This window comes from Schistocerca piceifrons, chromosome 2, assembly GCF_021461385.2.
Source record: "Schistocerca piceifrons isolate TAMUIC-IGC-003096 chromosome 2, iqSchPice1.1, whole genome shotgun sequence".
Taxonomy (NCBI): Eukaryota; Metazoa; Arthropoda; class Insecta; order Orthoptera; family Acrididae; genus Schistocerca; species Schistocerca piceifrons.
Window position 1 is genome coordinate 359,702,312 of NC_060139.1, and position 14,025 is coordinate 359,716,336.

At 40.8% G+C, this 14,025-nt stretch overlaps 1 protein-coding gene across 1 annotated transcript in view; it reads right to left on the reverse strand.

The window, feature by feature from the left end:
- LOC124775383 (guanylate cyclase 32E) overlaps positions 1-14,025 on the reverse strand; it is a 509,109-nt gene that overhangs the window by 395,563 nt on the left and 99,521 nt on the right. Inside the window, exons 6-8 of the mRNA XM_047250218.1 lie at positions 11,655-11,739; positions 7,031-7,183; positions 5,332-5,487 (exon numbers count right to left, since the gene is read on the reverse strand). Coding sequence (XP_047106174.1) covers positions 5,332-5,487; positions 7,031-7,183; positions 11,655-11,739 — 394 coding nt within the window. The remainder of the gene's footprint in view (positions 1-5,331; positions 5,488-7,030; positions 7,184-11,654; positions 11,740-14,025) is intronic.

Below are 14,025 nucleotides of genomic sequence, written 5' to 3' on the forward strand. Positions count from 1 at the left end.
CCGCACTGTCCTAATAGATACGTTCGTCGTACGTGCCACATTGTTTTCTGCGGCTATCTCACGCACTGCTGCTTTTCTGTGAACACTGAGAACTGTAGGCAGACACCTCTGTTCTCAGTCGTTAAGTGAAGACTGTAGGCCACGGCGTTTTCTGCATGAGAGGTAATGCCTGAAATCTGGTAATCTCGGCACAGTCTTGAGACTGTGGATCTCGGAATATTGAATTCCCCAACGATTTTCGAATTGGAATGTCCCATGCTTCTAGCTCCAACTACCATTCCGCGTTCAAAGTCTGTTAATTCCCGTCGTGTGGCGATAATCACTACGGAAACATTTTCACATGATTCACCTGAGGTAAAATTACCGTCACCTGTATATTCGCATATCGCTACCCCATTGCTTTTGTCACCATAGTGTATGTCTCTCTCGCCACCTCGCGATGGAAATTTCTTGGTTTTCTTCGCGCGCTTAGTAACAAGCGCCGACCGAAGTGGCCGAGCGGTTCTAGGCGCTACAGTCTGGAACCGCGATACCGCTACGGTCGCAGGTTCGAATCCTGCCTCGGGCATGGATGTGTGTGATGTCCTTAGGTTAGTTACGTTTAAGTAGTTCTAAGTTCTAGGGGACTGATGACCTCAGAAGTTGAGTCCCATAGTGCTCAGAGCCATTTGAACCATTTGAACACTTTTGGTGCCACAGTATGATACATTTGTACAGCTGCAAATAAAACTCGCGTTACTTATTTTTCGTCTTAATGTACGCGATTGTATTCAGTTTAGTTTAAAATATCTATGCAGTAAGAAGAAGGTTGTGGACTGGTTGTTGATTTATAATTGGCTTCCGCCTTTTGTGAGCACAGTGAAGAATTCATCTGGCGAATGGGCACATATTTCCCTTTTAGAAGAATGGTGAGGCAATACTTTTCTAAATGTTGAATTGAAAATGTTTTCTTGTTAAAGCATTTCCAATTTTAATTGGATTCAACACTATGTAAATACTATCGTGGAACAATCTGCGAAAACATCAAAGCGGTGTGGAATCAGTTTTTTTTATTATAATAATAATTGATCTCATGTACTTTTATTTAAACTGTTTATTCCTGATTCCGATCAGGGTTTCCCAACTTGAAATTGTGGACATCTTGACTGTGTAGCCACAAATAAACCAGAGTAAATTTTAACACGCAGTTGAAACTTTTTTGATAATTTTTGATTATTTAAAAACATAAATTTGTAGCTTGGAGGATAGATTGTACTTACTTCAGAAAACTGACTTGGCTGAACAAATGCAACACCGTTTCTGAGGTAAGTTCGTTGATAAGAGCAGGGACCTTAGACACCCTAACCTTATTATTATTACTTCCAGCAACGCTTCCATTCTCTTTTTTAATTAAATTTATAGGTTTTTTGCGTAAAACAATACACCCATTACAATTAAATTTTAAAAACGCACATACTTTGTACATATATAAAATTAAAAATTCATTACTTGATTTGTCAGAACTCAATACCTGCTTCGTATAGGGAACGAGACAGTAAACTGTTAATTTTAATGTTGTTCTCATCTTATTTATCTACAAAAATCAAGAATAATTACTTTGATCGAAACGATGTTCATGTTACACCGAGTCTTTTTGGATATTTCACCATATTATGTGCGGGTGGACTATAATGTTGACATCTGTACTTAACCTTGTAGTACAAGCTCTTTAGATTTCCTACACATTTTCTTTGATATTTTAACTTTATTTATAAAGTCGAAATACGTTGTTGTTGTACAGTACAAGAGCACACATCGTTTCCGAAATATATACTAATTAATCCGATTACACGGATGGCGTCCATTTCTGGTACTGTTGTCTCTTACAACTTTCTTTTTATTACAGTTTCATATGTTATTAAGATTTCAACATATGTCTGTTGACTAATTTTGGCACTTCTTTACGTCGCTGTTTTATATCGAAAAGGAGTTAAGAACATTTTCTTCTACTAAGAGTTTCAGTGCTCCGAGATTTTTGCTACGGTACATATTTCTTCTACACAACGCACTTAATTTTTCTACATGTAAATTCTGCAAAAATGTAACAGTGTTTACTCTTCTACTGGAGTTCTTTGTTAATCTGCGAACAATACGTGCTAAAGTGTGCGTCCTTTATGACGGCGGCCGAGTTTAGGTTCGTTCTGCGCATCTGACGTCACAAAACAGTCAGCCAATGAACAGAGAACGACGTTGCCAGAGCTCAACTGCAGTGCAGAGCACAGACAAGTGTCTTCAGTTTTAGAAACGTTCAGTCATAAATAAAGTAATTGAACAAAAGCAAAGTCTTGATAGCAGACTTTCTTTTATAGAAAGTTTGGAAAAAGCTTTCTTTATACCAATTGCTTCATATTCTATTAATTAATTAAACCAAACAAGCAATAAGCCTTCTAATTCAGGCGATAGTCTTCAGTTTTAGAAACGTTCAGTCATAAATAAAGTAATTGAACAAAAGCAATGTCTTGTGTTGAGTGTTAATTAAGTAAATAAATTAGTGAAATCAAAGTGAACTAGAAATTAGTTTATAAATGGAAAACTTGGTTTAGTTTAGAGAGTTACATACTGGCATTCAGCGTGCAGAACAACAGAACAGAAGAGACAATGACCGTGAAGTCAGCAGTTCCACATAAGCGGGCGCTGTCGATTCAGCCGTCAGGGCATCGCCCGACCGGCTCACGTGTTTCTCAGTTGTCGCATGTGAGCAAAGGCCCTCGCCTACATTCCAAGAGCCAATGACCGACGTTAAGAAGATTCTTCGAGAAGCTTTTCAACGTGACGGAAGAGGCAATGACCGGCTCACGTGTTTCTCAGTCGTCACATGCGATCAGAGGCCCCCGCCTACATTCCAAGAGCCAATGACCAAGGTCAAGAAGATTCTTCGAGAAGCTTTTCAACGTGACAGAAGAGGCAATGGCCGTGAAGTCGTTCACCTCCAGTAAACTGAAGTGTATAAATACGCGAGACGCGGTGGGCCCGACAGATGAAGACAGATGAAGACAGAGGAAGACAGATGAAGACGGGGACGAAGACGAAGACGGAGACGGGAACGGAGACGAAGACGAGAGACGAAGGAAGAAAAGAAGAGTAGCAGTAGTTTTCAGTCAGTTTCGGTGCTGAAGACCGTCATGCAAGAAGAGACTAAATCATGCACAGACGCACCAAGTCCGCCGCTGTAATGGAATAGCAAGCAGGAGCCGCGGCGCCAGAAGACAGAAGTTAAAAGATATTTGAAGTCTGATTTTTTCGTACCCGGGTGACTCGTGAGGACGGGAAGGAGACGGCCTCACATCAGTAGTTACCTGTGAGCTGGGATGAAGACCTGACAGCCGAAGACTGGCAAGCGGGAGTCCATGGTTCGAGTTCGGGACACTGGCCTTCCCCCGCCGCGCCGCTCCGCTGGTCAACTCACAACACACGCGGCCGCTTAGAGAAGAGAAACACTGGGACGCCACCTTCAAGGTATCACCATCCGATGCACGACGTCGCTCGCAATAATTAAACGGGCCACCTCGCGCTGCGCGTCTCCCGTCAGCTGGGCGAGACGGCGACACGAGATACACACCGCTACGCGTAATCAGACGCCGCCGCCGCCGCCGCCGCCGCCGGCGCTGCCGCAGCAGAAGACTTCACAAACGACACAGCTGCCGCTCTCCGAACCAGAACATCCCGTAAGATACAGTTGTACAAATCTTCAATAAAAGTTATATTATGTAAAAATGATGTTTCATTCGACCTCATACCCGAGCCAAGGAAGAACCCACCCTGCCCACATGTTATTAAGAGAGAAAAGTTAATTTATTTAATATTTTCACCCTGACAGAATGCTTTAGAATGCTCATCCTGACAATTGACAGCATCCAGTTACATTGAGTGACCGAAGTGTCACATTTAGTAACACAACTGTTACATTTGATGTCAGAAGCCGTTATAGTTGTTACACTTGATAGCAGACTTTCTTTTATAGAAAGTTTGGGAAAAGCTTTCTTGATACCAATTGCTTCATATTCTATTAATTAATTAAACCAAACAAGCAATAAGCCTCCTAATTCAGGCGATAGCAAGGAAAGGTGTTTGTATCATTCTCACTAACCGCTTTTTTGCAATAAAGAACAGCGGTAATTGTTTATTTCCTATTGTACTTCGACGAAACGTGAGTAATTCATAATCATACCAACAGTGTTTGTCGGTATTTTGCATGATATTTTAAAGTCCTCCGGGAGATATATTGAATGACGAGTTGGATTAGCGTAATGGTTAAAGTGTATGGCTGCTAAGCGAAAGGTTTCAATCCTTGATCGGTGCTTATTATTTTCGTTATTTAAAAACAATATCGAAGTGTCTTATTTCATGAATTTTATTCGTTTGAATGTAATTTTTTGAAATTTCTAGTGGCAACTAAAATCAACCCTACGGAAAGTATACACTATGGACTTTTACCTCTGCAAACTCTTCAAAATTTCGTGCAATGGTTAACTACATCTAATGCTGCACAATAACTGCGTTGAACACCGAAGCAAAATTAAGTCATTTATGGGGGAAGGTATCAGTCAAGAAGACGTGTAAAAATCAAATTTTTGGGCCAAATAGTTTTTGTGAAATCGAATGATAAAGTGTGTCAAAGCAGTCGAAACACCATGTGTCTGCACAGGCGGGCAGTGCAATGATGACAAAATCACGCACATTGCGGAATGCGGGGAGCACGCCTCTGTAGCAGCGAAAGGGTTAATGCGGTCGTGGTGGCTTTACTTCATAAACTGCGCGCTCCCCCTCTAAAGGTAAGTTTGCGAACTATACTATGGCACTGCTTCTCTTGGAGCGTGCAACTGGCAACGCAACAATCTCCCGCGTCTGGGCGGGCATGCGCGAACCGCCAAGATAAAAGAATTGAACTGTAATTGCAGACAGTGTCAAATATATTTTGTCTTACCTGTATGTCTTAGACGGAGGAAATAAAATATTTCAGAGAAGGAGATTCATTACATTCCTGTGAATTTCGATATTAAAAATTTCGATAGACCAGTGCAATTATATTTTTAGTTTATTTCTTTGAATGTTTTACGACAGACCTGCTGAAGTCAGTCCATAGTTTTGTATCCCAACGACGATTAGTCCATTGCGAATTGTGCGCAGGTGCGGTTTTATAATGATGCGAAAGGAAACCAGACGTGCTATTTTCAAAGGAAGTGTTTAGCCCAACGCCTTCCGAGTGCTACAACGACCTTTCTGCTTAGCTCGGATGCAGATATATTGACGTGAACAAGAAAAGATACAATAATTGAAAATCATCGGGCTCACCGGCAAGTCGGTAATGCTGTTACCGTTGTCATGAGCGTACTGGAAGAACCCAACTGGCTGCATACTGACGCTTAACGTGCCATTCATCAATTCATCCTCCATCAGAGCCATCACTGTGTAGTTGCCCTCAGCGTCTCCATTTACGTCTATGTATACCTGCAAACAATGTGGAGGCATTGGCCATGACATCATTTAGATAAATTTCAAATTTTGTAATATCTAGATTAGAATTTCGTAGCAAATTAATGTGGTGCTTAAATGAATTGTTACATTAAAATTTTTTCATGTCAAATGTTAAACTTTGTCTTGATCAATGAAAATTTAACAATAAAATGATTGTGCAGTGACTAGTAAATAATCTGTTACTTTTTGTTCATGATTACTTTTACGAAATATGCCAGTGGATACCGTGGAGTGTCATTGTACAATGAATTTTGTTCTTGAAAGAATTAATGTTGAATCTTTTTCGGAATGTTAACTGTTACTATTTATTCTAGATTTGTTAACGTTTGCCAAATCCACTGCATTATTTGTACCTGTATTTGCGCGTTCTTATACTGTATTCATGTTACCAGTTACAACATTGAGAGGTGTGATGAGTGATTTCTAGGTCTATCGTTTTTCACTGAAGTAGCTTCTACAGGATGCTCTAAAACTTCCCTTATATATATCCAGGACTTATAGAGGGCACCGTGGAGACAATATTTTGAATGGGAAACCACGTACAGAAACTTACTGTTTCCATGCTACTGCTCTTTGAAAACGAGTTTGCTAGGTAGGCACGCAACAGGGTAGTCATGGTGGGGGCTGCTTACGTCGGATCGGTTGATGACATTTGACGACTATCCTACCTCTCTGACCTCGTTCGAGCCCCATTCACGTGTCTCTGAGTGATAGAGCAACATGGAGGGGTTCACGTTTGCAGGATACACTGACCTGATCCTTCTGTACAGGGAAGCTTATTGCAAAGGAAGACTTGCTCGTCGCCTTTATCAAGGTCGTTATCCACAACGTCCGGCTCCGTCGCGTACTCTTTTGGCAACGGCTTTGAGAAAGACGCACGTCAGCAGGCCTGACTGTGGTGCTCCAATGAGAGCAGTTTAACTGTAAACAACAGTGTTTGTGAAAATTAAATTTCCTTTTTATTTCTTCGGTTATTAATGAGTGGATTTGTAGGACAAGTGATCATGCCTAATAAATTGATTGTAAAAGTGATCGCATTACCAACATGTTTTCAAATAGTTATAGCACGAAAACGGTACGTTTCCGTACATGGGTTCCTATTCAGAACGTTATGTACTCAGTCACCTCTACAAGTCCTGCATGTTTGTAATGGGAATTTTAGAGCTTTAGAGCGACCCATATATAAGAGTATGAAACCGGATAACGTAACAGTTTTAAAAAATGTAAAAAAAGATTATGATGACATAACAGTGATGAAGTAATTTTTTTTTGTTTAGGGTAGACCTATCATTCAACACTGTAAAAGTAAATACAGTGAAAAACTATAAATTCAAGTGCGGTTGCTCAAGAACATTTATTTAAATTTAACGTCAACTCGTCCCGCTAAAGGGAGAGGGAAAGGAATTTGATGTTCCCTTGCCTGATTAGTTTTCAGCTCGTCAAAATTATTTCTTAAAATGGACTTAATGGTGCACTGCGTCAGGATTTAAATAGTTACATACTTTGATAAACTCACATCATGTCCTTTGACAGAGTGATATGATCTGTCCCGTATTCTTTCAATTACAGCTGTCCCGTTCGTTGGATTTTCACCGTCAGCAAAAACTTCCGTCAGTGCTCTTGCGTATATCATAACAGCGTCATACAGATGCGCCGCTTCGATTGGTACCTGAGAATTAAAAATACTGACTACATTGCTTTAATTTCAACAGGGGGATGTAGATCTAATGTACACTGCCTGACAAAGAAAGTGAAGCACCCAGAAGGCATGATCGGATGTCAGTCTAACTTCGTGCACGTACACACTATAGGCGGGTATGTGAATGATTAGAGTCGCAGTTCTCTGTGACAGGTAGAAAGGCACCAGAGTGCATTGGTGTTGTTTGTGTGTAGCATTGTTATGAAGCCTGGTAGGCTATGTAAAGGACGTCAATAGTATCAGATGTCGAGTGATTACTGTGTAAGACACAGAGATGCCGGGTACTCCTGTGAGACAGCGTTATCAGCATCTGGCAGAATTTGAAAGCGGCCTTATTGTGGGTCTCCATATGGCCGGCTGGTCGAATCGTGCAATCTCCAGATTTGTGGGGTATTCAAATGTGACAGTGGCCCAATGTTGGACTGCACATGTGAAAGTGAAAACAGGCGTACTCGTCTTCAAGGTTCCAGTCGACCATGCTTGATCACCACACAGGAGGTTCGCCATATTGTGAACCAAGCAAATCGTAACCCCTACACTGTTGCGCTTGCCGTCCGAGAACAAGTAATGGACTTACTGCAACACTCTGTCTCATCGGAGAATGGTAGCAGGCAGCCTAGGCTATCACAGCTCCATGTGTAGGTGGCTTTTAACACTACAATACAAACAGCTGCGTTTGGAGGTGACGTTACCGAGAAGCGTAGACTGCTGCTGAATGTCGCAGATTGTAATCATCTTGGGGTTGAAGCTCTTTCCTTCCGTGTTTTCCTTAACAATATGTATGTTTTTGGACTGGGTTCGCCTTTAGAAAACACATTTTTTGTTTTTTAACCCAAACATGTTTCACTGCAGTTGCAGCATCTTCAGTGGGCTTTTATTTTCCATCTGTTAAAGATAAAGAGTGTTCTTTGATATTTGTATACATGTAGCTGTTAGTTTTTAAATCGTGATTACAGATATATGAAAAAACACATAAATTACGAATTCATACCTTTTTACCACATGGTGTGGTTTTTCTGATGTGTTGTGTTTCTACAGTGACCGTTTTTTGCACAGTTTGTCATCTGAAACCACTTATACCTTAAAGTAGACAAATTGTTTGAGCCAAAATTACGATTTGAAAACTTGTTATTTCTATGTCTGAAATTATTTAATTCTATGTGTGTGTCTATTGACATAATGTTTCACTTACATTTTCCTTTTAATCGTCTTCATCACTGTCAAACACTATATATCGAGTTGTCACTGTCACTGACACTTTAACTGTTTCACTGCTTCACCAGCTGCAAAAACAAACAAACAAACAAACAACAAACACACACACACACACACACACACACACACACACACACACACACACACACACACACACACAGACACAGACAGACACACACAGAATCCAAAAACAGGAAAAACAAAAAAAGTCCCTAAACCTACTGTCACCCTCTCTCTCTCTCTCTCTCTCTCTCTCTCTCTCTCTCTTTCTCTCCCTTTTCAACACACACACACACACACACACACACACACACACACACACACACACACACAAAGAGAAAAAAAAATCACAAACACCTCTGAAAGATTCAGAACAACCACCATGAACACCACCTTCAACTGTTCCACTGTCAGCCATCTTGTTTTTACACCTTCACTGCCCGCCATGTTTGTTTTTGCAGCTGGTGAAGCAGTGAAACAGTTAAAGTGTCAGTGACAGTGACAACTCAATATATAGTGTTTGACAGTGATGAAGATGATTAAAAGGAAAATGTAAGTGAAACATTATGTAAATAGACACACACATAGAATTAAATAATTTCAGACTTAGAAATAACAAGTTTTCAGATCGTAATTTAGGCTCAAACAATTTGTCTACTTTAAGGTATAAGTGGTTGCAGATGACAAACTGTGCAAAAAAGAGGTCACTGTAGAAACACAACACATGAGAAAAACTACACCATGTGGTAAAAAGGTAGGAATTCGTAACTTATGTGTTTGTTCAAATATCTGAAATCAGGCTTTAAAAACTAATAGCTACATGTATACAAATAGCAAAGAACACTCTTTATCTTTAACAGATGGAAAATAAAAGCCCACTGAAGATGCTGCAACTGCAGTGAAACATGTTTGGGTTAAAAAACAAAAAATGTGTTTTGCTAAAGGCGGACCCTATCCAAAAACATACATGTCGCAGATTGTGTTCATCGATGATCCGTGATTCTGCACTAGATGACCATCGCCGGCTAGTATGGAGGCGATATGGGGAGAGGGCCCTTTGTTCCAGTGTTTTGAAGAGGCACAGTGATGTTATACCTGGCGTCATGGTGGGGAAAGCCATCTCGTATGACTTTAGGTCACGGCCGATAGTGAATGAGGGAATTATCTTGGCACAGCGGTACATCACGGACATCCTGGGCCATCATGTGTTCCTGTTCATGCGACAGCATCGTGGTGGCATCTTTCATCAAGATAATGCTCGTTCACAAATGGTATGTGTCTTTATGAACTGCTGGTGTGATGCTGAGGTCCTCCCATGATCAGAAAATTCACCACGCCTTTCCCTGATAGATGTGTGGACTAACTCGGACAGTGCCAGTATTCAGGATATGAAGCACCATTTGCAATCATTAGGGGCCAGCTTACGCCAGGAGAGGATACAACGGCTTTATGACGCCCTTTCCAACCGAATCAATGTATCCATCCAGACCAGAGGGGCTGCAATGTCATAATGATCAATGGGCACATACTGCCAATTCTGCTGTAAATCTGACTCAGCACTTTAATCACTGAAATAACAACATGTACCTCTCAACCGGTGAAGTATCATTTCGTTTCCTTCTCCTCATCCGGGTGCTTCACTTTTTTTTTTGTTACGCAGTGTGTCGGTACAGAGCACACAGTCGTTTATATGAGCCACTGTGTAGGAAGAATGCATTTACTGACAAGGATTACTCGGCTTCTAACAAGTCTGTTAGAAAAAGAAGGGAGAGAGGCTGGAAGAAGGGAAGATCAGGGTTTAACATCCTGTCGACGACAAGGTCCTTAGAGATGGAGCCTTTCGCTTATGAGATGTAAACACTGAAAAATCTAAATCTCGATAATCGTACTGGGTCAGTCTTTTCGGTTCAGCGCGACTTTCAACCTGTTCACGTAGCTGCTTCCAGACACAGTCGTGTTTCATCAACCTTATGGCGACAAGTTGTAAGTGTCCAGAAAAAACCACGTAAGTGTTGCGTTTAGCAACATAATGATTCCGTGAGCCTTTGTGGAAAAAGTGGAAGACAGCTGGCAGTCAATCAGTATGACCTGGACATTCACTGGTTTCCCAGAGACAAAACATTAATATACAAGTATTCTAAGGAGAGAATTCACGGACAATAAAATAATACTTGTGTTTTCTATTCTTCTAATTAATTTACTCTGAATTATCTGTCGGTGAGTTAAGAAAGGATATTAAGTACTAATAATGAGCAAGAATCTACTAATCTTTGTACTAAGCACAACACCATGAATACTAGAGCCAGAAAAGTGTATTGTAAGATTATTGAAGTGAGGTAACGCATTTTTCACATTACTGTAAAAACATTTGTAGTTCACTGCAGTGAATGAAAGCGATGCGCAGCTGTCAGTAACATTCTTGCGGATGTGTTGACACGTAATTGTGTTAAATATTTCAACGTTTCGAATGTACTTCTTACTGCGGTAATCAGGGTGTCTGTGTATGCCACCCAGGAGAATTTTCCTGAAACCGACTCCGGTCTCGCAAAGCTAAAAACGTGCAGTAAGCTCTGTGTACGTAACGTCACGGCTTCACCGTTTTCTCTGTGAGTCTACAACTTCGTTCCTTCTCCGGCAATACCGATTTGCCACTCAGACTACTTCATGCCCAGCGGATTTGCTTTCTCGGAAAAGCTGTGACAAGCGAAGTACTAAATTTCACTTACTTCTTTACTTGTTGGTTGACTAGCTAATATTGATATTTAATCATTTGCATTATTATGCTTTGAATTTCGTTCCCAGCAACTGCCGCGCATGGGTTCACAGCTTACGCGTATCTTTTAAGAACGTGTTGTATCCAAATCTTTTATTTCCTGGTGCTTAAAATTAGGTTTTCCAAATTAGTAACGCAGTTTTCTTCACGTAGCCGATATTTGTCATTGTATTATGTTACCGATTACTGTTGGTTTCTGACATGGTTAGCAAACTATTTTTAAAATGTCCTCTTGTTGGAATACGTTTCAGAATATTCGATGCATCTGATCCGCATGAGAAAACGATCATTCACACTTTCTGGTGGTAAGAATCTATCAACTCGGCTATGTCTCTGACTAACACGGAATGTATTCTCTGATGACTTAATAATTTTAAGGTCTAAGAGATAAGCTACTGTTGCTGTTGGTGCATTTTTGTTTCTGCATTCGTAAATGATTTTCAAAGTACTCACCGATATACTTCTGAACACGGAGTGGTGGTATGGTACACAGAAGGGTGGCTTTGTTGAGAAGTTTCTGATCTGTTCACAAACCTCCCTGAAACAGAAATTAACGAACGAAAGTCAATAACATTCATTGCAAGACTGTATTAACAGTTTTAATGGGCAATACTAGAAACTGTTCGTATAACGTGACGCAGCTGGACGCACAAGAAGCAATGAAAATGTTATTTGTGTGTCTGAAGCAAGGAGTCGATTTAAATATTAGTTCTTACACTAAATATCTTTTTTGCTGTGACATCGGGAAGAGACATTTAGTTTACTAGTTTATAAATGAATATTAATATAATTACTACAGCAAATGCCACCCGACAAACTTATAAGTAGATTTAAACTACCATATAACAGGAAAGAAGCTTACATGTGAGCGAGGCATTTGAATATGCAGCGTTTCACAGGGTTCAGTATTGCAACCACTTCTTTAACTCATGTACTTACCACAGAAGTTACTAAGAGCTCGAAAGTTTTGTTATATTTTCATAACAGAAGTGTAATTATTAGAGGCTCAGAGTAGCAAATGATCATAAAAAAGTGCCTTGTACAAAATCAGTAACTGACTCACTGCTGTTAGGGTAAGTTAATTTCACACATTCTGTTAGCATCGACATTCTATCCTTCAAAATGGTTGCACGGTACTCCTAGGATTGAGGACATAAGGGGAACTCTCGTTGAAAGTATATATAATCATGACCTCCTTCAGAACCTGAAAGCATTTATCAAAAAATTGTGTATCTTCAGAACTTGTGAGAACAGCTTTAAGAGTGGTGGGACTGGTTGCAATGATCCTATAGAAATAAAATGAAATTAAATACACCTACAAGAATATTAACATAACATTTGAAAAATTGGTACAATTTGTTACGATTTTCAACATTAAGCTGTTCAGTGTTTGGAACACAATATGTATTAAGGGCATTTAACCAGTAGCAAGAGATGCGACACCTGATTTATAGTCACAACAGTGGAAGGTCTTACAGACCACTGAAGTACTGTAATACTTAATATGGAATTATGCTCAGACACGCGCTATGTATTTCCCACAATAGCTAGTGTCGTAAAGCTGTATAGGTCGCCCAGCCAACGAAATTATCATTCTTAATTTGTTTCTAAAAATCATCTCCTGTATTTTGCAACTAGGCTTCATTGCGACACGTGTCGCTTCAGTAGAGGTTGTTTGTTCCACTCAACTGTTGACAAAGAATCTGCTTCCTATATACTCGCTGGTTATAGCCGTTAGAGTACGTGACGAGTCGACATAAAAGTTTTCTGGGTTTGGTACCGCTTCATAATGTAAAAACTACCGCTGCTAGAGAAAAACCAACGTTTCGGCCACGATTGCAGTGGTCTCCTTCTGGGTCTAATGGTGCGTTCTAGCTACGCAGTGTCCTTTATATTTTGTTGTTAGTGTTCACTGCGCATGCCATTACGTCATAATTTTAAAAAGGTAATTAGTTTCATTGGTCACTCAAGGAAGAAGGCGAGGGAACTTTATTTTTAATAGGTTATTGCGGTGGAGGGAGAACGTGACCTCTGTTGTCTATTGGCTCTTGTGTTATGTACCATGATTGGTGGTCACCGTCGAATGAGAAGTTAGCTGCTGTTTACCAACTGCTGGACGTCAGCCGCGCGGCAGCAGTTACTCGCCGGTAGTGCTCGTGTCTCGTGTTGACAGTGCGGTGTGTTGGCCACTGATTGCTGGCAGCCAAGATGGGGCAAGCCTGAGTCCATCCTCCCTGTTCATGTTGTTAGGGTGTCTAAGTATTTCGATGGCCTCTCTGACTTTGCGTTTCGTCATAATTGGCTGCTTGGCCAACACACAATTGGCTGCTTGGCCAACACACAGGCTTCGCTGAATTTTATTTCTTTTCCGCAGTCTTGGTGATGTTCTGCCACTGCGGATTTGTTGTGTTGCCCTAGACGAATATAACGCTCGTGTTCCGGAATGCGCATTGCTATTGGCCTACCAGTCTCGCCGATGTATGCCTCTCCACATTCGCATTCCACCTTGTAAACGCCTGCAGTGTGTAATTCATCCACCTTCACCTTGTCCTTAGTGGAGCCTAGCACGTCCTGGATCCTACGACCACTATATAAGACAGGCTGCACCCCAACGCGGCGAAGATGTTTGCCTATTCGGTCAGTAACGTTTTTCAGATAAGGTAAGCCCACTGTTGGCTGCAGTTTGTCTATTTCTTGCTTATCTTTCGTGCTTGTGTTCGTCGACAAGGCTGTGCTTATCGACTTATGGCTGTAGCCATTGGTTAGAAACGTTGTGCGTAACCTTTTAAGATCAGGTGTGATGTTTTGAGCATCACTTAGGCGC